Source organism: Caloenas nicobarica, chromosome 5 (assembly GCF_036013445.1).
Source record: "Caloenas nicobarica isolate bCalNic1 chromosome 5, bCalNic1.hap1, whole genome shotgun sequence".
NCBI classification, from domain to species: domain Eukaryota; kingdom Metazoa; phylum Chordata; class Aves; order Columbiformes; family Columbidae; genus Caloenas; species Caloenas nicobarica.
The window spans coordinates 39,824,977-39,851,105 of NC_088249.1; the positions used below are offsets into that span (position 1 = coordinate 39,824,977).

Consider the following 26,129-nt stretch of genomic DNA (forward strand, 5'->3'; position numbering starts at 1 on the left):
ACTCCCATTTATAATGTCTGAAAGTTTGTTCTCTCAGGATGTAATAACCCTCAGTTAACTTTATGGAATGTATCAAATACAACTCACTGGTCTTTGTAGTAACCTCTCAAGTTGCTTAAACACAGTGACATGCATGTATCAGCATAATATCATAATCTGCAATGCACAATAGTTTTCTCTCCAAAGAACTCAGTAGGTCACTGAGGTGTGATTTGCCACAGAATGCTTTGCAAATGTCAGTAGTCTCAGGGAAGACACCTGAGCTACACCACTGCAAATTACTAGATTACTGTTACAAGTACTTCATTAGAGGTACTAAAACAGCAACGGTACCCGTTTTTTCATGAAGGAAGTTGATAATGTAGATTTCTAGAATACCTTTACATTCTTCATATTCTTGAACTGTTCCAGGTGTAACTTTAGTGTCAATTAAAGATGCCTCTGACAGATAGTTCATATTCTGTTTCTGTGTTTGCTGGGAAGCAGAGAATATCCAGGGTATGCTCACCTGGAAAAAACCCTCCCACAAGTTTGTCTTCAAGTTGTGAACTGGGATCAAGACCAAAATGTATTGTACAGCTAGAGATAAAGGATGTTTATGGTACTTTGGTTTTTTTGGTGGTTTGGTTGGTTTATTTTTTAACTGTTAAGAATTCATTATCTTGTGCAGAACTGTTGAAGGGGAAATAAAACTAATTAGAATTTGACTTAAGGAAAATTAGAGTGCCTGTACTAATCTGGTAGGTGAAAGGTTCCTTTGTCCACTGTCTTTCTGACAGTGCTCTGGGGATGATAGTACGAAGAAGGCAAATTTCTTCTAATATGTATTCTTCTAACTTTTGTTAGATTCTGTAAGTCTTCAGCCTGGGGGAGTCTTCATCAGCAGGTGGATCTTAATGGATTTATCCATTAAAACATACTCAGAGATTACTTTGTTATTGATTTGTTTCATAACTTATGTCATAAATTTAGTTATTGACTTCAGATAGAAAATGTCCTGTTGGTGGTGCTTTTTTTCTTTTTATTGCTGGAATCATACAAAGTACCTTTGGTTTGAGTTTTGTCTGAAACCTGTGATGCATCCTATGATCTGAATGGTAATTCTATAGCCCATTTCTTACTCTGGCAGTGTGTCCTTTCATGTGTATTGGTAAATTTACAGGCAACGACCATCTTAAAAATATATAAAGCTGTCAGCACTTAATAGAGAGGGCTACATAGTTATTAGGGTGCTCTCTTAACATCATAAAACAAAATCACAAAGCCAGGTGACTGTATTCTCAGTGACATGCCTAGATGGGATTATGCCTCAGGCATCTCCCTGTCTTTTTGATGTCAATCTGCTGGCAAGTAGTATCCTCAATTTTCACCTCCTTTCCTGACAATAATTCCTGAAAAAGTGAAGAGCTGGTTCTGCAAGCTCATCTTTCTGCCCAGATGGGACAAGGCAGGGTTATACAGCCATCTGTAATGACTGTAAGAATCTCAGCACCTCTAGGGTAGGTTAGAGCAGCTTTGCTGCAGAACATCCCTCTAATTGCTGGGTGCAAAGAGGCAACTTTGCTCCCTTTCCTCTTTCTGTCATACCAAGAGATCTACGAACTTCATGTTAGTCACAGCTGTTCAGCATACATTTTTCATTAATATTGTTCATATGCAGTCCATGGGGCTTTTTCATTATGAAATTGTACATGGATTAAGAAGTGAAACAAAAACGAATCAGCCTTTCCGTGAAATGAGAATTCTGTGCAATCATCTAGTGTATCTCCTTGCATCTTATCAAGTATGATTTTTGTCTGATTAAATAGCAGGGCTGGCCATAACTGACAACACACTAACAGCAGAGGGCTCCAAATCTTCCAAGAAACTTTGTCAAGGAAGAGGAATTTAGACATAGACTGAAAGTATTTCTGAATGACTTGAGGTTCTTGTTCTGAAGTTTGCACTGGAATCTGCATGACCTCAGTCAGGCTCTGTTTAGGTGTTTCCTGCAGACTGATGGCTAGTCTGTTCTTAAATGTTGCCGACAGTGGCAGTCCAATAACCTCTTATTGGCTCTTGATTGTTCCATTGCATTAAATATCCTGAGATTTATGGATTTTTTTCCTAATGCTTAGCTTAAAATCTCAGGGTGTCTTAGATATTTGCAGTTCCAAGTGCGATGTCGGTGTCTACAGTGACATCCAGCTGTGTGTGAATTAGTTCTGGAAATCAAAACGACGCCAACACACGTGCATTACATGGGCCCATTTAAAAGGACTATAGTCCTTTTAAAGAGTCATTTAGTAGCTGTGTTCACTGATTTTAAGAAAACAGTATCTTGACTTTAAAGCCTAAACTCTGAGGACCCCAAACTGGCCAGTTTCAATTTTGTGGTGCTTTTCTTAAAATATTTTTCCTATCTGGATGGTTCACAGGCCAGCTTTGAGCTGTACAAAATTTTGATGATAGGGATAAAAAGCTGTGGGTAAAATGGAACAGGAAAGAAGCTATTTCCATTACATAGTTCCCTTCAGCAGAAAAGCAAACAACCTTTCACAAGAGAAAATTTCTAGTTCTCTACAGAAAAAGAACATTTTTCTTCAGCACTTAACTATACATAAAAGTCTTTTAAAATACACTTAAAGACTAAAAGACCATTCGCCACCTCAGAATTAAACCAAATAATGCAAATACAATTAAACTATAACAAAACTTAATTAATCATCCCATATAATCCCTGGTGCAGTCCCTTGCAGTCCTGTTTTTTACTAACTAACATGTAAGAGCACAAAACCTATTAGAGATTCAAATGAGATGCCTAAATTAAGTGGACTGGTGAAGGTGCAGAATCAAGTGCAGAAGAAGACACACAGAAGATGTCAAATCATTTTTACTTGCACAAGTTTCTTCAGTCACAATCAGAAAATAACACTGAGATTTGTTTAAGAATTTTCTTGCTCATAATTGCCTCAGCTGAATGATACAGACATTTTTAAGTTATTTTAAATACGTTTATAGGTTCATCAGAACTTGAAAGTAAACTGGCATTACATCCTCATTCCTTCCAGAATTGTGTTTCTGTGCAAATCTCAGTCATATAGTTCCACAAACTAGGAGCTGAAACTGTATACCTGATCTGCTTAAGCAATTTTTTGTGACCTGTGATTTACCTTGTTTCTACCTCTATTAGATTAAGCTCATTTGGTTTTCACCTGAAAATTCTCACCCTCATTTTAGAATATGTGTAAGACTTAAGTTTCAAATAGACTTGTATTAGTGAAAGGTTAGTCACAGAAAAATAGGGTAATATTATTTTATCCTCTATGAAGGAATAACACCAGAAAAGATTTAAGGAATGATGGACTAAAGGGCAATATGATATCGTGTTGTCATTGATGTGATATGACACACTTCGATTATGATGATGATACTACAAAACATGTATGATTTAACATAGTATGTAGAAATTCCTGCAGTCATGTTTTCCACCCTTGTTAAAATTCATAGAAGTACTCTAAGCCTTAATGAAATATTTTCTTTCTTATCTGTGATTTTACTGCCCATGATTCACTTGAAGTTAAGCAGTTAGCCTATGATTTTCTTGTCTGATAACCCAAGCTTGAACTCTAACCCAAACTTTCACATTTTCTTGGGTTCCAGGTATGGGACTATTTCTCATGGACAGCAGAAATAATAAGGGAAATGAGAGCCAAGGAGACTATTCGGGACATATCTACTAGCAGCCTGAGACTTACCCAGCATCAACAGCTACTGGCAGAGATTGAAGCACGAGAAGAGAAATATAATAATGTCGTACAGCTAGGACAGTCACTCTTGCAAGATAAGGAAATAGAACCAAAAGAGGTAATTGAAACTTATTTGAGCTCAGTCATTCACATTCAGCTACTCAACACCAGTGTAACTATAATTCTATACCATATTGTGCTTAGACATACAAATGCATGTGTACACTTACACGTGTCCAAATGCACAACCTAATTTGTCTCTGTGTTACCTAGCTTGGCCACAAAAACATCTGTTCCATTTCCTACCTCAGCAGCAGATGAGTGTCGGCATCTCCTGAGAGCCCGCTGCCGCAAAGCTGGGCTTATTCAAGAAGCTCACTATGTTCTGAGCAATGGAGATAATTCTACCCACTTCCTGAACTGGGTTTTCACACAAGCACTATGCTCACCATACCAGACCAGGCTGGTTAAGAACCTATCAACCAAAGAACGAAAACATTCAAACATATGAGAAAGTTTAAAGATTAAAGATTAATTGAAGCATTTTCTATAGTAATGAATTATGCTGGTATATTTAACTCCCCAGAAATGGAAGATGAAAATCAAAATGGCAGTTTACTCAAGAGAAATAGCCTCTAAGATTCTCACAGCATTATTTCTTTTCCAGTACCTACTAGTTTATTTCTCCCCTGACAATCCATTACCATGTCTCTTAAATACCTTCAGAAAACTGCAGAGTTCATGGAAATTATTCTCCCATTTGTTGAATATTGCAATGTATTACTATAGTAACTAGAAATCTTCCTGACTGCAAAGCCTTTTGCCAGTATTATGTAGGAAAAAATATTTATAGAAGGCCTGTGGATATATATACAGAGTTTGGAAGCTGACATTACATGAAGTCCAACATTGAAGAATGTATTCACTGATTAGGAGAATATGCTATGTTGATAACTTATTTAAGTATCTATCCCATCCCATTTGAAGTGCTGTAATTGCACTGTTATGACTAAAGATAATGAGGAATTAGGATTGGATTCTAGAAGATAACTATTTCTCATGTGTATCTTTCTTTGCTCTTAGTTTGGACTGCTATGTACGCTGTAAGAAGCACTCCTCCATTCCTGAAATGGGGCACCTCTGATTATCCCTGTGCCTAAATATAAGTGCTAGAACTTGTTCTACTTTTTTGTTTGATAATTTTGTTGCAATCTAAGGGGCTTATCCACCACTTCACTTAATCCTTTCTCCTCCCACTTTACCTTGGTCCATGGGGTATAAAGACCAACATGAGTTTCTCATTGGAAATTGTATTCAGATTCAGCAGAAGCTACAGGCTCTGTTGGAAGAAAAGGAAAATGTATACACTGAATGGAAACAGAAGAAGGAGTGGCTGGAGAAAATACACAAAGAACAAATGTTCTACAAGGACTGGGATCACCTGGACATGCTCCTGAATTCACAGGAGGTATGTGAATTATAAATTTGATATAAGCAGTTAAGCTCTTCAAGCATTTGAATCCTTCCAAACTTAAAGAGCCACTACAGTTCACCTGCAATTTAAGATCCTTGGGTCTGTGTATAGACATGAAACTCTTTTTATTGTTTTATTGTGGTATCACTTGGAGACTGTAGCAATGTACAAGACCCCCCCTTTCTTACGGGGCATAGATGCAGAACCAGAAACAAAAACATGATCCTTGCCTGAAAGATAACTCAGTGCAAATAAACCTAAGAGCTGATAGATGAGAGTCACATCAGAAGAGGGAGACAACTGTCCAGCATTAGTCAGCTTTACAAACAGATTGCAGCATACCAGCTGCTTAATCACTGGCAAATCGTTTTGTAGACTTCAGAGACAAGGGAAATTGTAAAGAGGGCTTGAATTACTTTGCAGGCATTGCTGGTAACCTCACCCCAGGCTGAAGGTTAGTGCTAGGGAAATGCCACTAGTGGAAAATGAATGTGGGCAGTGTGAGTTAATCCAGAAAAAGGAACTGATCTCTTAGTTCTGCAAGGGAGTTGATAGCAGTGTGGAGAATAACTATGAAAGAATTTGATTGTAAGGAATATTAGTTTCTGTTTGATGCAGTAGAGAAAGATGAGCTAGTGAAAAAAACCCTTTCATGAAAACAAAGGGCTGATAGTTGATGCAAAGAGACAGAAGGATGTTCTTGTTATCATTTTGCAGGCTTTGAAATACATTTTTTTTCACCGATATTAAATTATCTTTTGTCTTTCTTGCATTTTCCTGGATTTGTGCAACTACTTTAAAAGGTTCCAGCTTGAGGTCTGACATTTGCTATTACAAAACTGCAGAATTCAGAAGTCTTTTCCAGTCATTCTGTGTTATTTCATAGATTGATAGATTGCTGTAACTGGGCTGAGACTTGGCATGCAAAGTTGAAGGCTGCAAACTGAAGGGTTGAAGCAAAGCTGAAGGAGGCTGTACCTCTGGGTCATTTCTTATTAAGGAAAAATAATTCTTAATTCTCCAGGACTACTGGCAGCATAATATAATGGCCCTTGGTCTGTGTTGAGCTCTGTTTTCCACCAGTCCTTTGCCACTGGCACTAAATCTTTGGAAAAATGACCCTGAGCTGTGCCATGCAGTGATACTTAACCTTTTGGGAAACATGAGCTTGGAGCCTTCTCCTACTCATTCCTTGAAGGAAATGCATATCTTCATAACTCCCTACAATTGGCACCCTTGGGAAGTGTGGCCTGTATTCTGAGTTTGTGCTGAAACATGAAACTGAGAGAGTTTCAGCTAGGTTCAGGTTTCTGGGGTAAAATATTACATAGTTCTGCCCATTATAATATCGTATTTGTTGTTTAATCAGTAAATGACACAATTTGTGTTATGTCTACCTCAAGTCCCTACCCAGCAGTGATACATCATTGCTAAGCTCCTGCATGAGGAACATCACCAGGGAAAATGTAAACTCTACAAAATTTTAGCCACTATATTCCTTCTCTTTTCATGAAATGGAGATCAGCCAACATGCAGAGACGCTGTGACTACAGCATCTGCTTTGCTGTATGTACCGCAGAGGTAAATATGTAGGAAGCTATTACAGGTTAGTGTTTCTTCTTGCCCCTGAGTCATGAGTCATGGTTGCAGAAGGCTGTATCACACTTGGATGGAACGGGTTGCACCTGGCAATTTCAGATGCCCCCAGCACATTCTGTACAGGTAAACTGTACTGCACATTACTCCTTTATTCAGATGAATTTGCTGTTGCCATATGCTGTCAGGTAGACTGCCACAAAATGGGGATGGGTGTTCATCACAGACTGGGTAAATTCTCTTGATAGAATCAACCGCAGCACTTGTGTCTACCACTGGTTTCTTCCATCAAAACGAAGCCTGAGAATGACAGCTGTGACCTTGAGGACCATGAAGGGCAGTTCTGTTATCAGAATATTTTTCTTGTAGCATTTTCCCTATGAGCTTTTAAGGAGCCTGGTACTCAGTTGTTCTCACTGTGAGTGTTCAGAAGGTGGAACAGTGAAGTGTGGATACTTGGCTGTCCCTCCCAGCACCCCTTCACACAGATGGCATTTTATGGTCAGGGAGAAAGACGAGGAAATAAGCAGAGGGGTGTAATGACAAGCTGGTCTTGTCCATGCAGATACAGAGAAAGAGCAAGCCACAGTCATCATATACTCTTATTTTTCTTTCACTACCCTCTGCATCTGATTTTTTTTTTTTTAAGAAGTTGAAAAGAACCCTCTAGCTATAGAAAGAAGGTTCATAAACGTTTTTCTTTCTCATTTTTGCCTATACTTAATACTCAAAAGATTACAAATGATTGAAGAACTGTTGCTTTTGTGAGAGGTCTGTGCATGTGAAGAATTATAGTTGCATGCTTACAGAATTACTGTTATAAAATAGAAAAGTAGGTCACCATGGTGTGACCGTATAGACAAACGTCACTGATGTTGTAGTTAGAGACCAAGCATCTACCTGCAACGTACCAAGGAAGTTACTGACCACCATGGATTTCTAAATTGGTAATTTGGATATCGCAGTCAGCCATATGTCTCCTTCGTAACTGACACGGGCCATACCAACACTAAGCTACCATAATGCCTAGAAAATGCTGTTATGGATTAGTGCTCACATTTAATCCAGAAAATGTATAAGCACTGTTAGGTGGGAAGAAGAGACACTGAATTTGTTCATATCCAAGGATGCAAACAAACAGATCTTCAACGAGCTGTGAGCATTCAGGATGAATTTCAACTCTTTCTACTCTGAATGCACCAATTAGGCCAATGCTGTGAACAGCTTTCCTTTCAGGAATTATTAGCTTTCCTCCATCATGATGACTCACTCCTGCGTTGTCCATTCTTGTCATCTTGGATTTAACCCACAGCTGACACTGAGCAAAAGTACCATGTAGGAAAGGCAAGCTGCCCAGGAACATCAGCTTCCCTCAGAGCTAAAGAGTATTGGTGAAAGCACATCTCAGGTGTACTTCACAAATTTCTCTGCTGCCTGCTCATTTTAAATCATATTTTGCTGTCTCTAAGTCGGTTTTACTGATTTGACACCTGGTGATGTTGGCGATCACCTCAATGTTCAGAACAGAGTATAAATACAGAATTATGCAGGTTTAAGCTATGTTTCTATATAAAATAAGCTGTATCTTTGAAGAATTTATGGCATTAAATCAATAAAGAAAGCAAATAATTGCAAGAAGATGCTCATTTGCTGCTGTTCATGGAAGAACAGGAAGGAATTTACCTTCTTACTGGATTCTAGTCCTTCATTAATATTCAGTGCATCAGCCTGGCCCTGAATAGAAATGGCAAGATTGTTTTTGTTCCTCTACAGCTGTAATTCCTGTATTCCCAGAATATCCCTCATTGCTGTTGTTCTCTCACCTCTAAATGTGATCATTTTCAAATGAGTTATTCCTGTGCTGCAGGACTCCCACCTAAATAAGGGAGAAATAGCAACTGCAAAGCTGTCTTTTGCAGCTGCCACCATCTGCCTTATGGATCAGTATATACGATTTGACAGTGAACTGAGATTCCGTAGTCACAATTTGTATTTTACTTCTCTGATTTTGAAGAACAAATGGAAGAGGAATCTATTCCTTTAGGATGGAGCTCTGTTACTACTATATGGAGTTAAAATGTGGCTGCACAGTGACACAGACTGCTCCCTAGGGAGACAGGCAGGAGGGTAAGAAAGCAGCCCTTCCAAATGCGTTTTCGAAAAGTATTCAGCCAAGACATCAATTGAAGACTCCCAAACCACTTTCCCAATGGGAATATTGTCATTTGCTGCTTTCAGAAGGGACAAAAGCAAACACATATTCAAAAAAGATTCCTATCAGGCAAACAAATATAAGCAATCTCTCCACCCCTGTGTTTCTTCTGACTTGTATTTGAGGCAAAGCTCAGTCATGTGCATTTTGCTTTGCACATCTGCAAAATGTGGAACAGAGGAGGGAAGAAGGCAACAGAGGAGTGTTTTAAACTAAGAACTGCTACTGGGAGCTGCTCTCTCATTCGCTGTGCCAGTGTGACAGGTTTGACTTTATGCCAGCATCTTATGTTACATCCAAGTTACTTAAACCTTTGAAGGATTTCTGCATAATTTAGTCTAGGATTGTTCTGTGCTAAAGAAAATAGAGCATATATGGAAAAAATTAGGCAAATATATATCTTTTTAATTTTTTAAAATTATTAATTCAGCTGTATGCCATTGCATGGAACTCTTGTAGGAAACTTTCCTAAGACCTGCAAACTGAGATCTTGCCATTTGGAGTGCAGACAAGCAACACCTGAAAAAGAGAAGGAAGAAAAAAATAATTTTTGTTTTGAGCAGAAGCAGTGGCCAGTACACTCTGCTCCATTCTAACCTTTTCACGGCAGCAGATGCATTGCTCAGGTTAGCTGCTTTCCTCTTTTTCACAGATGAAATAACAGCAAGTTCGCAGGCTGTCTCTGGCAGGCGTTTTTGGCTCCCTCCTACTCTGTCTGCAGTCTCACTGTCAGAACACTCAGGGAGCAGAGCCTCATGCTCCGTAATTTATCTTTCTGCCCATCCCACACTCATATCACTTTGCAGACGTGACAGGCGGTGGTAGCAGTATTAGAAGAGCTGTGTGTTTTTATTTTGAATGCGGATTTTTTCAGTTTATAATTTTTTTCCTGGAGAATGTTTATTCATCCCTCATTCCTTCACTTCAGAGGAAGAATGGAAATTTCCAGTGCCAAAGGAAAAAGGATTAGGAGTTGGTTTTAAAAACAAGGGGGAAGGCAAGCTTCTGTGGCTTTGATTTTTGCATTGTTTAGGACTACGCCTCAGAATGTCATGCAGGGACCATCGCTGCAAACTTTCATCTGCAACCTATGTCTCCACCATAGAAGTGATGCTGTCTTCCAGCAGAATGACCCCACCTCCTCTGTTTGAATCTGCTGTGCGGGACAGGCCTTTTCAAAAGATGCCAGCATCAGCGTGGCATCCTCCCACCGGTCAATCAGTTGCAGAGCTTGCTCCAGGAACTGCCAGCTCACCACCAAACAGTGTGTCATCTGGAGCTTACTGTTCAAGGCTAGATGTTGTTCTGGCACACACAGACCGGAGGAAATGTTTCAAGAGCGCTGGTCACTGTGTCAGTCCTTCTGATGAGACATCCAGGTGTTCCAGTCCTCCCAGGGACACTCGAGGCCATGGGTATGGGGGTTCTGGCACTCAGTCAACATCTGCATCTTGCAAGAAATATTCCAAAAGAGAAAAAATTGTTCATTGTGTTTCTGCTGAAAAAAATGATCCCTTGAAGCTTGCTGTATCTTTGCCCTCTGATGTCCATCACTGCAAAGCTCCACCAAGCTGGACTTCACGCCTAGACGTTGATCTGTCTGCTGTTCCAGCTGTTTCTACACTCCACAGCAAAAATCTACATGCATCCCTGGAACCTTGTGATTCTGGCTGTAGCCAGTGCAATGTCCAAATGCCAGACCTCCATGCTTCAATGAAGCTTTACATTTCAACTTGCAGCTTGATGGTAAAGCCTTTTCAAGCAGATTCTCCTGGAAGCAGTCGTGCTTATTCAAGTCTGATCATGCCACAATTAGAGAAGGTGCCTGAAACTCCGACTGATCTTCCAACAGGATCACAGAAACCAAAACAAGGCTTCCCTTCAGGTGGGTCACCAGCCCTTCAAATCACAAGATTTCATGTGACTTCCTCTAAGTATCCTGGCCTGCCCCAGCAAACTGTCTCCAGAGATATATGGCTGTCTCCAGCTGTGCTGACTGGAAGAGAAAATTCAGCTACTGGGAATGAGGTCATGAGCAAGGATTTAAATCCTGAACTGATTGTCTTTCAGAACCACCCTTCATCTAGGCCAGAGTTTAGGAAGACTCCATGTGATGGTGCAACACCTGCACACCACAAGGTTTCCAAAATCACCCTGATACTTGCCACCCCTTGGACTGCCATGCCTATCCAGGTGGTAAGAGAATTTAGAAGGAGTCCAAGTCCAACAATCTACACCAAAACGCATGATTCAGATATCGATGGTCCACCCTTTCACCCTGTGGAGATTGGGCCTGGCCTCTCCTTATCAGTGAATCCAATTTGCTGCTCAGGATTACTTTCTAGCCATTGGGCAAGATCTGGTTTGAGAACTTCCCAGGAAACATGCACTCTAAAAAGTGTGTGCCCTGACAACCTTTTGACAAACATACCAGCTCACACCATGTCTTCAGCTCATGGGGACACAGAGAGTGCATGGTGTCCATCTATTGCTGTCAACATTGCTCCCTTTGGATCTGGGAGGAGAGTGGTGAAGATTTCCATTCCGTTCTAGGAACATTTGCTAACAGTTGTTTTGTGTTAATCAAGCCACATGGATTTCTTTATGTATGCTTGCTGCCATATTCCCGCTCCCTAGAGATGACTTATGGGACAATTGGAAAGCTATTCGTGTTCTGCTGTCACCAAGGCTGCAGCTACAGCTTGATCCATCCTAAATGAAGCTGAGCACTCTGATCTGATCAAGCACTTAACAAGTGTTTTAACTATTAGAGTATTCTCGTCATCATGACATGCTCAATGCTATGCATGTGCTTACAGATTTTGCATAATTGGGCCATAGTGCTCAGCACTTGGAAGGTTCAAAACTTCAGAGCCAAGAACTGGTTTTCTTCTCTGCTAGTTGGTCCGGGACCTAGGACAAATCCTCAATGTAGTTTTTCTTAGATTTTTTCTGTTTCGCTGTTTTCGTTTTCTTACTTGTCAGATTATGCTAGATTTCTAAATGTTTAATTCCTGGTTTTGTAACTTTTAAAAGTAATACTTGTTTTCAAAACCCAAAGTATTTAAGTGGGAAGAAATCACTTTTTTCCCCTCATTAGAAAGAGAGGTACCACCCTTCCCTGAGGGACATGAAGGGAATTTAGTCTCCATAGCATCTCAGATTTGGATATCACAGCAAAGTTTCTAGCAGAGAAACTATGAGGAGTTTAAGAGGAATTTAGTCTGCCTTCAGACAAATGTTTCATAAGTAAACACTTCAATGATGATGATGTACGAGCATAGGATTCTGGTCTAGCACCGACTACTTGAAGGATAGGGGTCAAGATTGCAAATTTTGAAGAAGGAGGGGATAGGTGGGAGGAAGGGATCGTAGCAGTTATGGGAAAAAAACCACTGACTTCTGTGTTTTTCCCATATACATTTCCAATACCGGATAATTATATTCTTATGTCAATGAGAGAGTATGCACTGGGAGGGGAAAGGAAATTTTAAATACATTTAAAATATGAATTTTGCATCTAGATTGTGAGGTCTAGGGCTAATAATACGGTGATGTCAGTATAGTAGAAAAGGTGTTTGTATTTTTTTTATAAACTACTGTGTTTTATTCCACTTATGGTTATAGTATGATACCTTTCATTTTACCGAAATGAAGCATAATACAACATATTTGTGAAACATATATAATCACAGTATTAAGCACATTTATTTACTTTGCTAACACAAATTTAAAATTTTTTTCATTAATTCTTTTTTTTATTTACTTTTGTCAGAAGTCAGTCAAATCAAACCTTGTTGTTACCTATCTGGACAGAGAATTTGGACTCGATTACATGCTTTAACTGAAGACATTTAGAACTGGGAGTAATTCTGGCTTTTAGTACATGCTTAGAGCTGAAAGATTTTCAGTGGAGTTCCAGCAACCTCAGCAGCAAGCCCAGCACAGGTAGTGGGGGGCAAAGTCTATGGAGCTTGTTGTACTATGAAGAGCTGAAGCAGCAGAAGGGAGTGGATTTGCACAAATACTTAAAATAGTTTTTCTTCTAGAGAATTAAAAATGACACTTCTTGGAAGACAAATTTCTGCTGGGGCCGTGTCAGCGTCCAACGTGTATAAATGTGAAGTCATGACGTCCAGAGAGCATAGTTATCCTAATGGCTAAAACGTTTCATTCAGTACTTCTCCAAAAGCTAGAGCTGGCCTGTGCTGTCACATAAGTGTGTATGTGGTACTTTTTTATTTTAAATGAACCTTTTTTTTTAACTGAACTTTGCATATAGTTCTGCATTAACTTGTATGTAAGAGTTCTTATGACAGTGTGGTTAAAAATATGCAATGAGCTCAGGAATAGCGAAAAACCCCAGTTAAATAGGGTTAAAACCTCTGTTTCTGTGCTTTGCATTGTTAATAACTTGGCTATTTGTTACATGCTCTATTGCAAATCTCAAAAAGCACCAAGTCCATTTTGTGGTTTTACGCGTCTTCGCAAGTCTTCATTTGCGTTACATAGTGAGTGATCAAGGCTTTGTTTCTTTTTGTGGCTGAGCATTAAATTCCTGATAATGGGCCATGATTCGTAACAGAAACAAACTTGAAAGAAAGTTTATACCTGCTGTGTGCTGTGGGACACCCTTTAGGTTACATGAGGGGAGCCATGCAGTGGTTTGTATTTGAAATCAACACGTCTCGTTCAAAGCAGGAATTTGGGGACCTGTCTAAAAATATGCCAAAAAGCCATGTAATTGGCCTCAGGCCAGCATTGTGGTGTGGGAGCCAGTTTCCGTTCTGCTTTTGGATTGGTGTAACAAATGCTTAAATGAAAAAAATGTTGCGGTTCTGATTCTAGCAATTGTTGTCCTAAGATTTCTGCTTAGAAGACAAATGGAAAGTTTTTACCCCACCAGTTCTCCAAGTAACACTGTTAGTGATACCCATGCTGCTTTCTTCTAAGCATATTGCCATCGCCTCTCCTGTCACATACACAGCCAGTTTGCTTTTACACCAATTTTCTTTTTGTACACCAATTTTCTTTTTGTGCACCAGTTTTCTTTCTCGCCTGGGTTCCCAAGAGCATTTGCATGGGCTTCTACTTAGAGGACCTGGTCCAAAGCTTTCAGAAGTCAGGAGGACTTTTTTGCACTGCTGTTAGAGCTGAAGGGATGGGGCTTTGGATGCCCGGTGTTATTTGTGTGCAGTGATTTTCAGTGGGAGCAAGGCGCTGAGCACTCCAGTGGCAGCTGCTTATGACTCACCGTCCCACACCCCTGCTCTCAGATTATCTCTGGTCTCTTTTTATGAAGAAAGTAACCATCTTTACCAGTAGATGTCCCTTGCCTCTTTCTTCCACCACAGATGTATGAGGACAAGAACTAATGGCTGAACATTTCTTCAGGTATCACAGAGTTTGCAGTTTCACTGCTAACAATTACTAAATAAAGGTCCCGGAGTGATATGTGGAAAATTATGGGAATTTTCTGTTTCCTCAGGTAAATCTTTTTTGACCAAAAAAGGTAGATAATCCACAAAATATGACAGAAAAGCTACAATGTTTTAAAAGTAGCATTTAAAACACCAAAATAGAGATGCAGCATGTGGCTCTATGTTTGTGTACCCTGAGCAGAAGTTAGATTCAGCCGATAACTTTTTATTTCAGTGTTAGTAATGGCAGTGTAAATATGGATGGTAATTATAAGTGGTTTAACAAAGCGTTAGAGTATACAGACCTGGAGCCCACACATGTGGAGATCTTTCTCCACAAGAGCAAACCAAATCCAAAAACACTCAAAAAAAAACCCCAAACAACAAAACAAACCAAACCCAAAAAACCCAACACAACAAAACAAAAAACCCCTGTCATAATTCCGTACACTTGATGAGTAGAATAGATCAAAGGATTAATGTTTGAATGACAGACTATCTGCTTTCTGGTGGAGGTTGTATTTAACAGAGGCATAACAGAGGTGTTAATGTATTTCTTTAGGTATCCTGGTGATATATGGGCCATACTTCTTAAAATCTCAGGCCTGTTGTACAGTGGCTTTCCCCTCTTCTTGACAGTGATTACTGTGCTGGAATTTAGTCACCTCTCTTCTGATGCTCGGCATGGATTAATATAGAGCAGTTTGAACATCTGGCCTGGGTATTATATTCTTCTGTGCATTTTTCTGTATATGCAAAATATTCCTCTCATTAACTCCCCCCCCCAAAAAAAAAGGAACCAGAGAGTCAGGCCAAGTCTGTCTGTCAGTCTTCTTAGCTACAGCTGCCGAAGAGGGCTGAGTGGTGGCAGCAGTAACGAGGTCCATTGACCAGCTGGAGATCAAAGTGACAAAGCGAGGTAATGACTGAAATCTGAGGTCTCTCCAGGAGGATGAGGGCAGGGCTCAGGCCTCCCCCAACACAGCTCGGACAGGGCCGGGGCCAGGGCTGAGCCTCAGAGGGACCTCCGGGTGGGAGCAGAGGGCCTGTCCTGGGGACGCTCAGGGCCACCAGAGCCTCTTGGTGCACTCAGACCCTGACAAATAGGTGTGGATTCCCCTGCACGTAACACTTGCCTGGGAAGTCTCTCCTTCAGAATATGCCTTGTGTCATCCAATACTTCTGTCCAGACAATGAACATTGTTCATTTTCTCAAGTAACTGCTGAAAAATATATTTTCTCTCCTCTAAAAAACACTCTGTCAGACTGCTATAGAACTTTAACGTTTTTCAAAGCAAGAGAGATCTCTCCAGATGTTATTTTTCATGTGCACGTCTATGGTTTTAAGGCACAGATTTACCTATGTTCTTTGTCAACCCTCTTCTGAAACTATTAGTAGTTGTGTTATTTCACTGATTCTATTCTGTTTCTTTCCTGCCTCTTAATTCTTTCACACTGTATCACTGATCTCAAAATCTTCCATCTCTGCTAATAGCACTTTCTCCAGGTAGAGTTACTGGTTGGTATTTCTCATCCTTATCCAAATACTTACAATTCCATGAGCTCACAGAATGAATTACACAGTGCTATGTTCCAACCAATAAATGCAGTCCCTCGTAGCAGCCTGAACTCCAAAAGTCTGTCAGGTCATATTCACTCCACTGTGAACCCTGTCCACAGGTAATTTTTGCTCATGTCTCAACAGAGCATTTGGGGTTTTCGTCCTGCTGTTGTCTCATCATTGAATCAGAAAAGAAACTGTAGGCAATTAAATCCACTGGAAAAGAATAAACTCCTACAAGCCTGCAGAAAAGCTTATATTTTTTTTTCTTTATAATAGATAACTACTTTTTTTTATTCTTTTGCATTCGACAAAAACTGAATGTAACAGAATGCATGAGAGAATTGGGCAGTCAGTTTTCTTAACACCAGGAAAGAGTCAAGAAACAGAGGTCAGTTTCCTTAAAGCTGTGTTTGTTATTTTAGACTTAAGTCCTTCTGCATTAGAGACTGATAGGACAGACGGTAAATAAAATTAATACAGGGAATTTGGAAAGATGGCTTGAAAAAAATAACAGAAGTAATGTACTTGGTATAGGTGCAAGTTGTGACATTTTTCAGCGATAATCAGCTGCATAAATACAGGATAGGGACGAGCTGGTTTGATAGCAGCTCTTCTGAAAAGTTTCTGGAAGCTTATAGTAGATTGCAAGGTGAACTTAGGTTCATGGTATTGTGTAAAAGATAAGCACCATACACAGATACATGTGGAAGATTTACAGCTTGGGAAGTGCACATAAGCTCTCTGCTGTCTTCACTACCTTCACCCTGGCAGCCTTATTCCTTATTGCCACTTATGGCACCAAGTATTAGGAACCCTGTTTCAAAATGAGTGTAAATGGAGAAAACCCAGAAGAGGTTGGAGCAAATATAAAAGGAATTATCCCCTTTCTGTGATGAAAAGGGCAGTATGTAATGAGGCGAAGTGGTAGCAATCCATTTTCAAGCTAAATGTTTTTAAAACCTAGCTAATGGTAAAGGTAACGAAGCACTGGAATAAATTGCCCAGGGAGGCTGCAAAGTCTCTGTTATTGGAAGTCTTCCAAGAAGGAATCACATGGACATCAGTCAGACATGACAGTGGTGATTTTGCTTTGGATTACAAGGATGGCTTAGACCTCTGGAATTCACTGCCAGCCTTGTGACTTAATGATTGTGATAAGCAGCGAAGGGTCCCTTTCCTAAGCTGGACCTGTTAATGTGTCTCTTTCTTGCTCAAGACCATGGAGCTCTACTATTTAATTTCCAATTTCAGTTGCCTTCTGTTCCTTTTTCTTTTCTCTGAGCTGTACTCTCAACTGCAATTCTCACATTTATGGATCATGTTTATGTGATAATTAATCCACTGAGAAAAATATTAAACTTTTTTATAGATTTATTTGAAAAGCAGTGATCTCGGAAGCTCTGTGGATGAAGTAGAGCAACTAATAAGGAAACATGAGGCTTTTGAGAAGGTTCTGGCATCACAGGATGAGAAGGTACAAAAATCAACAAACATTCAACTAACCCACAAGCTAGAATGTTTTTTATTTTTTTGATTTAATGTGGCGACACATGAAATTGCTGACAGGTGTGACATGCCTGATATGCTTGAACCAAAGAGAAAATGAGGAAGCTTAGTGAAATAAGAGGCAGAGCAGTGGAGAACAAGTGTTAAACACTCCATGCCCAATTTCTGCCTGTATTCTCTTGCAGTAGACAGGAAAACCACTTAGTAAGTTGAATGGTGAGACTTACCAGAAGAAATGTTTAAAGCAGACCATATTGTGTGTACGGATATCAGAAGTTTCTGCTTTTTTCATTAAAAAAAAAATCAGCAGCTTTCAAAGCAAGTAAAATACAGTAGGTCAGAGGGGATGACTTGTCTAATTATTTACATATACATTTGCTATACAATGTCTGTACCAAATTGGCTAGCCTCTTTGCACCTTTGGAATAGATGCTGAATTGCTCACCTGCATGTAAAGGAACTTGCCTGGCTGGTGGCCACTGCTGAAATTCACCCAGGCTGGGGCGAAACTCAAACCTGGGGCAGGGTTCCCCAGAAGGAATGAGCTCCCAGAACCCATGCCAGCTCCCTGCCAGACTGATTGCTCATGTTTAGAGCTACCTTCCAACACCTGATTTCCACAAAGCAATGAAATCTGGGGGATCATGGGTGTCAGGCTTGCTCCATGATTCCTTGCACTGGATAATCAGTGTCAGAGGGACTCCTGGAGGTACAGCTTTAGTTCTTTTAAGTAGCTGGGGTGCACTACAGACACCAATGACAAGGACATCATAGATGTAACATGTAACTTGTCCCTACTATTCTTGGCTCATTCCAGAAAAAAAATATAATCTGCTAGGTATGGAAAGGAGCCTGGTTTTTGTGTCTTTCACACCACTTGGAAGCACAGAAGTAATTTCACATTTGTTGCCTCCTCAGATGATGTCTCTTCAAGAACAGGCAAGCAGGCTGGAAAAGTTTGGTGGACTGGAAGGGCTGAAGATCCAGCAGAAACTGAATGCCATTCAGCAGAGGAAGCAGCAGATCAAGAACCTGTCCCAGAGTAGGAGGGAGAAGCTGCAGACCGCGCTTCTTCTGGCACTTTTCTACCAGAACTTGGAAGAGGTAAGAGGGGTTTGGACTGTGATGGGGGTGGAAGGCAGAGGATGAGGTGCTTGCCCTTGCCAGAGGATTGATGATCTACTCTTGCATGGCAACTCCTGTTCTACCATATGCAAAGGTGTAGGTGCCCCAATGCCATAGCTGTTATTATACCAGCATTGTGGCATTGTGCCCATTACAGCCACTTTACACATCAGGAGCTCTACTAAAATAAAACAAATAAAGGGAAAACTGCCAGCTACTATCTTATGTTTCTTTTGATGGGAAAGAAAAGATATTTCAAATCAGGGTGAATACAAAGTGGAAAGCATTGTGGCAAGGGCGCCAAGCTTTACTACTGACTGTTCACTGAAGACCTTGAAAACAGTGCTGTAACTTAGCATCGCTCTTCAGCTGCTGTGGACTGGTTTCTGCAGAATATGTTCATCTGTCTTCTGTTCTGGCCTTAGTCCTGTAACTGAGTAGCTCTGCTCTTGGCACTACTGTTGGAAAGACATACTAGGTCAGTCTTTCAAAGGGCAGCACAATGTGTGTGACTGAAAAACGTGCTAGCATCCGGTGTGCTGGCATGAACAACAGCACACGGGCCTAGAGAGATATTTGCAAACACTCTTACTGGGCTGCTATGCACCCCTTCTGTTGCTGCATCCCATGCAACATCCTCCATGGTTTAAAGAAAAGCTGCAGGTGCTTGTCATATCCCAGCCATGAAAAAGACATATGTCCAGACTCAGGTCAAATTATGATTGTCACCAAAGATGAATGAATGCCTGTAACACAGCTTCTGCTGATAACCAACTTCTTTTTTTCTTTTTTAAGAATGATCTCAGGAATAAATGGCTGCTAAAATTCTATTTACAGCACAATATATTTGGAACTCCTCCCTGCCCCACCAAAATAATCAAACATTTGAATGCCCTCTTCTTGCCCACACTAAAGAGCCAGAGCTGCACGCCGTTTGGTTTTGTTTGTTTGTTTTTTAAATAAACTTCATCAGGAATTATTTACACAGCCAAATATTAACTCGTATTATTTGGCTATACTTTTTCTGTCACATGAACTAGTCCACTGGTAATGGCCAGTCCACCTTGTGGACTAGCAGAGGGGAGTGGATGGAGTGGACAGTGCATTGCACAGTGCTAACATTTTCAAAAGAGCAATGTACCTCTGATGGAAAGGTCACAGAACTGCTAAATTCCTCTTTGGGAGAGAAACTGTCAATGCCCTCCTAGTGATACAATCAACCCATTAGGTAGGAATAGTTATATATTTCTTCCCATCTCTCTGTAACTGTTAAATCAGTGCTTGGGCTGGGGTCCCCCTTCATTCTTGAATCCCACACTTGTAGCAGAGGATCTGGCCCTGTATGGAATGATTGAATCATTTTGGTTGGAAAAGACCTTTAACATCATCAAGTCCAACCATTCACCTAGCACTGTTAAGTCCACCTCTAAATTCAACCAGGAGTTCTATAGGGAGTTTTTGCTCTCAAAGTACCTGCTCATTTACCTCACCAATCTAAATTCATTGCCTACTGCTGTAGAACATGAATGCCACCAAGGAATTAAAAAAAAAAATAGTGATCACTGTCATCATTTAAAGTCTCCTAGTTACTCTCTAGAAGCAATTACACAGAGAGATACACACATCAGTAGAAAGACAACACAGTCTGTGATCACTGATGAGAGGATGGAGAGCTCAATGTCATATGGTCTGCTTAGAAGGCTGGCTGCTGCAGTTTGTACCCTTTGCAGGACATTGGACTTCGTGTTTTCTGCACAAAACCCACAACAACTAACTCAGGAAATCGCATGCAGCTCACAAAATAAGACACACTCCCCAGCAGTAGGAAGAGAGTGCTTTTCTAGTTCCAAAGTGAGATAGACTCATAGACTATCCTATGATCACAAAGTCTGTACCTCAGTGTTAACATGGAAGGCAAATGAGCTGGTTGCTTATGTATAAATATGTTTATTTATTTAAGTTATTGCAGAAGAAAGACCATAAAGTTGAAAGTTTTGACTTCTAAAGCTGGTTCTGAGTTTTAATGATGACTCTGAAACTTTCTCGTCATATTAGTGTCACTTAACTTCATTTTTCTTCCACCCTCCATATGAGAGAATAAAAAACACTTCTTTATCTCAGAGGAGTGAGAGAATTAGTTATCTCTAAATGTCTTGAAAAGTCATATCCCTTTATATGCTTTAAATATCTCTGTTATTAAAAGTAAGTGTCATTTACAAGAAGTTTGTGCTCTTGAGTTACAGTAACTGATATTTTGAAAACGTAGGTTTCTAAATTGATAGTGCCCACATTTTTTATGAGTCCCAACAAAATAAGACTAGTCCCATGTGCCTGTGCTGAGCATAAGACTAATCTTGCTGTTGTTTTCAATTAACTGAAAATGCCTGTCCAGATAACCATAAATCTTTCCATGGAAAAATCTTGGGAGAACAGATCAGCATTGCTTCACACCTGAATGTGGGTGTGAAGCTCACTCTCCAGAGCCATCCTAAGTAAGCTTTAAAATAAACCAAGCCACTAAGAGTGCAGATGTGACTTTTTTTTTTATTTAATGGCTTTGTTCAGTCTGCCATTAAGCCATTGCTTATTAGGTAGGAGAGAAATCTCCCTTAAAGTGGCTATATACAGGGGATTCATTTGTTTCTCATCCTAACTGTAGGGATGAGCCTCTCCCATATGAATGAGAAGGCAGTTAAGTGACATTAAAGTGTTAATGTGTGGCTATGTAATGGGAGAAGGCCCTAGCTTGTGAGGAGGGTGTCAGAAATGAAAACAGCAGATGACAGTGTGCTGTCCTGGGCAACCTTGACATCAGGGTCCTGTTTGAGTCTTTAACTGTGCTTTGGAGAGGAACAGTTTCTGGAGAGTGTGCTGCTAGTGAAAGCTATTTCTGTTATTGTTTATAGAATTTCAGCAGCTGAAGCAACACTTCAAATCATTAATTAACTGAGAAAATCCTCCGGCTGTCAAGTCTGCTGTGCATGTAGCACAGTTCCACAAGGACAGCCAAGATGCTTTGAAACTGATAAAGCTGGCTTTAATTTGCTGTTCTTGCGTTGTCAAAACATTAGGTTACTTCAGTGGTCTGAGGACAACAGGATCAGTTACAACTTATGTCAAATGCTCAGTTCTTAGTGTTTTGATGGATAGAAAATGTTTCCTTCAGTACTAAAGGCTAAAGCTTAGCAGATTTTAAAGGAAATTGTGGAAACCTCACTATCCTATTGTCGATTTTATTCTGCATATATTTAAATCCCCTCAAAAATAATTTCCTAAGAGAAACACGTAACCCTTGCTTTGTTAGTCCTCATGGCTCTCTTGGTTGTCTGAATCTGATGTTCCTGACTAGAGTTTTTTTACTTTTATGAAGTGTAAAAGCAAATAGAGTTGTATTTGCCTTCAAATAATCCAAGTAGTGCTTGGCCCCATCAGTAAGGCTTTATTTGCTTTGCATCTTCCATTTAGGCCTCACAACATCACTGAGATCAGGAAATGTTAGTGCTGGTTTACACGTGAGGCACAGAATTCTTAAGAACCTTAACCGAGCTTACAGATAGGTCAATGGCAGAGATAGGAGATGAAAGTCAGAGCCCTAAATCCATGGCACAGCTGTCATAATCCCATTTTAAATATGTCTACCATGTCAAGGCTGTATATCTGCTCAAGAATTCTCTATATCTAATACAGAATATTGTATAATCTGTTTACAGCTTGTGATAAAATTTGGGATATTCAAGGAATTTTTCATTATACGTGTGGTCAGATAAAAATTATTTTCATTCCTACCTGCTTTTATTTCCTAGCAAGTAGAATAGTTCAGAAACTGGAGACCCACCTTGGCTGTCAGCTCCCAGCTCAGTCTGCCTCACGGAGGCCTAGACAGTTGCATAGAACGATAACATGTCCTGGGAGGAGGCCCCAGGATGGATGTCACGCTAACTCTGATGCCTCACACTGCTGCAGGCAGAAGACTGGATCAGTGAGCGCACACAGAAGCTGGAGGATCCTTCCATACAAGACCCCAGTAATCTGCAGGACAAAATGAAGCTGCTGCAGAAGCATCAGGTCTTTGAGGCAGAGATTCTGGCAAATGAAGAAATCATCACAGCTGTTAATAAGGTAACTCACTCTGCTAGTGTTTTTACAGATTATTGCTGGTTATCCAAAGAAGGGCAGATAGGTGGAATGAAAAGGACGAATAGTTTCTCCACGACTTCTATATCGATCATCCCACTTGTGTGACAAGAACCCAGTTGCTATACTATGGAAATGTAATCCTGTTAATTTACAACAGAGAGATTTGTTAATTGCTCTATCCAGGAAACTTCTGTCTTTCCATATTGCCTGAATAGGAAGGTATCACTGACTTCTTCCTTGCCTGGGGTGATTACTCCTACAAAAGGTAAATAGGATTTTATGCCCAATTTGCAAACATTCTTGTAGAAACGGGGTGAATCACATAACTGAAGGGTGCAATCATCTGTAATACCTCTCTTCATGCGCCCACTCCATTAATGTCTTTCTTAGCAGGGAAATATTCTAATCCCAGTGTTCATGGTTCCCTCCAGACATAAAAGCTTTCCAGCTGAGCAGTATCATTTGAGCAGTAAAGATTTATATTAGTAATTTAGTGTGCAGTCCAGGTTAGGAAAGTGAGAAGAGTCCTTCTACAGAGGTCATGTAACATGGTAATCACATCAAAAATCAATGGCAACGTTCATCTCTGATTTCTTATTTTGAATGTGAAGAAAGGAGAAGCCCTGTTATCAAAAGGCCACCCAAAATCAGGAGAGATCCGTCATCGAGTCCGCATGCTTCAGGAGCGTTGGGAGAAGTTGAAGAGAGCTGTTGCTGCCCGTGGAAAGATGCTGGAGGACAGCCGGGACTTCCTGGAATTTCTCCAGAAGGTGGACCAGGTGGAAGCGTGGATCAGGGAGAAGGTAAATGGATTCTTGTATTTAACCCAAGCAGCATACTATAGACTTGCTATTTAGCAGTGAACTTCTGATAAATGTGTCATCTTCCAGGACTTTTTCTTAGTGCCTCTTGCCTGGAAGAATCATGACATGTTCTGGAAACAATGTGAAAGGAATAATTCAACAAATTCTGCAGTGTTTCCGTGCTGGAGTCTGTTGGATAGTATTGGCAATGTGTTCTCATGTAAAATGTGAACGTAGAGAGATTATGAGTATTGGTGGTCGTCTCGTGTGTCTCTATCAAGAAAGAAATGAAAGCAGACTAGGATGGAAGAGACAAGCATTTGGCAACTGGTACTCACTCTCATTGTGTATCAAATCTGAAAGTTTCTCTTTGTGAGAGTGAAGTGTCACTTGATCCACTAAGTTTTCATTCAGAGGTTGTTTCCATAATCAGTAATAGATTGGAGAGGGAGCTGGGGCTAAGTCTTATAATTACCTAAAGATCAGAAGAGACTACTTCAGAAGGTGTAGGACAGCGATTTACAGACACATTGTAGAACTGCTTGCATCAGCACAAGCATGGGGATGTGCTGTGTTCTTGTACTCTTAGTCTGAATGTTTGCCTGTCTGCTGCTTATTTCCCCAGGAAGTCATGATTAATGTAGGTGATGTGGGAAACGACTATGAACACTGCCTGCAGCTCATGAAAAAGCTGAATGAGTTCCGTGGAGCAACATCAGGGGTAAGAGGTGTTTTCCATGCACATTCCTTGTGTGGCTGTAAGCAGCATTTACCTTTTCAGCCCAGCAATATATCCAGGTAGCAAATACAGTTCCTGTACCTTGAGGAGGTGAAAGATCAGGGGGTAGGAAGCATTACCATTTTATAAGCCATTAAAATAGGTAGAATTTTCCTTTATTGTGCCTTCTGCTTTGGTGATGTCTAAACAGAGCTATCAGGCATTCAAGATACAACCTAAAATTTTGAATTGGATTGCATTACATGACTGGATGGCTGGCTGTGTGAGCCTGAATTTGAGCAACTTTCCAGTTTGGTTCATGCAGTCCACAAGTCACAGTGAGTTCCACCCAAAGGTGGATTAAAAATGATTGTTTCAACTATGTTTGAATCTGAAAGTTTGTCTTGTCCATGAAAAAGCCTGTAGAAAAAAATTTACTGCTTTCTTCCTTTCCCTCCTTTATTTCTGCCTTCCCTTCCTCCTGAGGAACAGTCAGATTTCTCATATTCCTTCATCCAAATGAAGCACATATATTTGGGGGACTTTGTTTATACAACACATGTGGTAGTTCATAAATCATAACATTAATAATCAAACATTTAGTAAAATAGAGCAATGGTTTACACTTTGGGTAGCAGCCATGTGACAACACAGCTGCACAGTTCACCTTTCTGTGCTGAGACCTCTGAACCTCTTTTGTGGTGCTGAGTCGTGCCAACTGCTTCTCTTGCCCCCAGTGAGATGTGCTAATCTGGACACCAAACCTTGGAAATTCTGGGGAACAGGCTCTACTACAAGGACCTCCTTGTCATGTGCCTCAGCTCCCGCCATGAGAGCTATGAGGCTATTGAGGGGATGCATTTGCAGCAGCCTCTTGTTCTGTTTGTGTGAACTCCCACAGGTGTGGACTAACAGGTCTGAGTGTCACACAGGAAAGATTACTGTGCTGATTTGCTAGCCTGGAAGCGGTGAGGAAGGTCTAGAAAGAAGTATATTAGGATGTTGTCAGTGAGGCTTACTCTAATGTTCTCTCGTAATATTCTTTATTCTTTGTTTGCTTGTTATTTTGTTGCCAATTCCTGTTGTGGCAGCTACCATCTTCTATTTCTGTTGCCTAATAGCAGAAGGAGACAATCCTCTTCTGTGCAAAGTACCAGTATAGATATGCCTGACACCTGGGAGAAAACCCTGAGCTTCCCTTTCCAGAGGCCGGCAGAATTTCTTGTGACAGTGCATTAGCACTGAATTTGGGTAGAGAGCCAAAATACTCAAGCTTCAGCAGCAGGGAATGAGTGAAGAGACCTTCATTGGCCTGTCAGTCCTCACCAGCTGAACTGTGAGCTAAAGGATGGAGCAAGGGCTCTGCTACAGGTTGTATCAGCCAAAAGGAGGATGGCAAAAGAGACAGAAACAACCCAGTGTCCCAGTCAGCATAGGGAAGATTTTATGTGCCACGAGAAACTTCTGGCCTTAGATACTATCAGCTTGTAGCCACCCCTCCTGCACCACTCTGAACATGACTCCTACAGAAAAAGGCTGGGACAGTGGTGCCCTCAGAGCTGATGCTTAGTTATGCAATTTTTCATAGGGTGATGCAAACAGAAGCTGACTGGTCGTGGCACAGGGTGTGCATCTCTCCAGCCTAGGTTTCCCCAGTAGATCGGTCTGAGATCAGGGCAGGGAGCTATCATCCCATTGATGGCTGCAAGATTTTCTACTCATATTCCTTTACATTGTGCTGCTATTATTTCCCAGGAGAAGAGACTTCAGGGTTTCTGAAGACTGTCTGACTCTCTGCTGGTTTCTCTTGTTTGCCTTATGGTTGTGTGTAAGAGTAAAGCACATA

At 40.5% G+C, this 26,129-nt stretch overlaps 1 protein-coding gene across 1 annotated transcript in view; it reads left to right on the forward strand.

The window, feature by feature from the left end:
* The window catches only part of SPTBN5 (spectrin beta, non-erythrocytic 5), a 98,602-nt gene that overhangs the window by 37,690 nt on the left and 34,783 nt on the right, over window positions 1-26,129 (forward strand). The window contains exons 32-38 of the mRNA XM_065635520.1: window positions 3,643-3,846; window positions 5,047-5,196; window positions 17,364-17,468; window positions 18,419-18,604; window positions 22,589-22,744; window positions 23,374-23,565; window positions 24,191-24,286. Of these exons, the coding sequence (XP_065491592.1) occupies window positions 3,643-3,846; window positions 5,047-5,196; window positions 17,364-17,468; window positions 18,419-18,604; window positions 22,589-22,744; window positions 23,374-23,565; window positions 24,191-24,286 (1,089 nt within the window). The remainder of the gene's footprint in view (window positions 1-3,642; window positions 3,847-5,046; window positions 5,197-17,363; window positions 17,469-18,418; window positions 18,605-22,588; window positions 22,745-23,373; window positions 23,566-24,190; window positions 24,287-26,129) is intronic.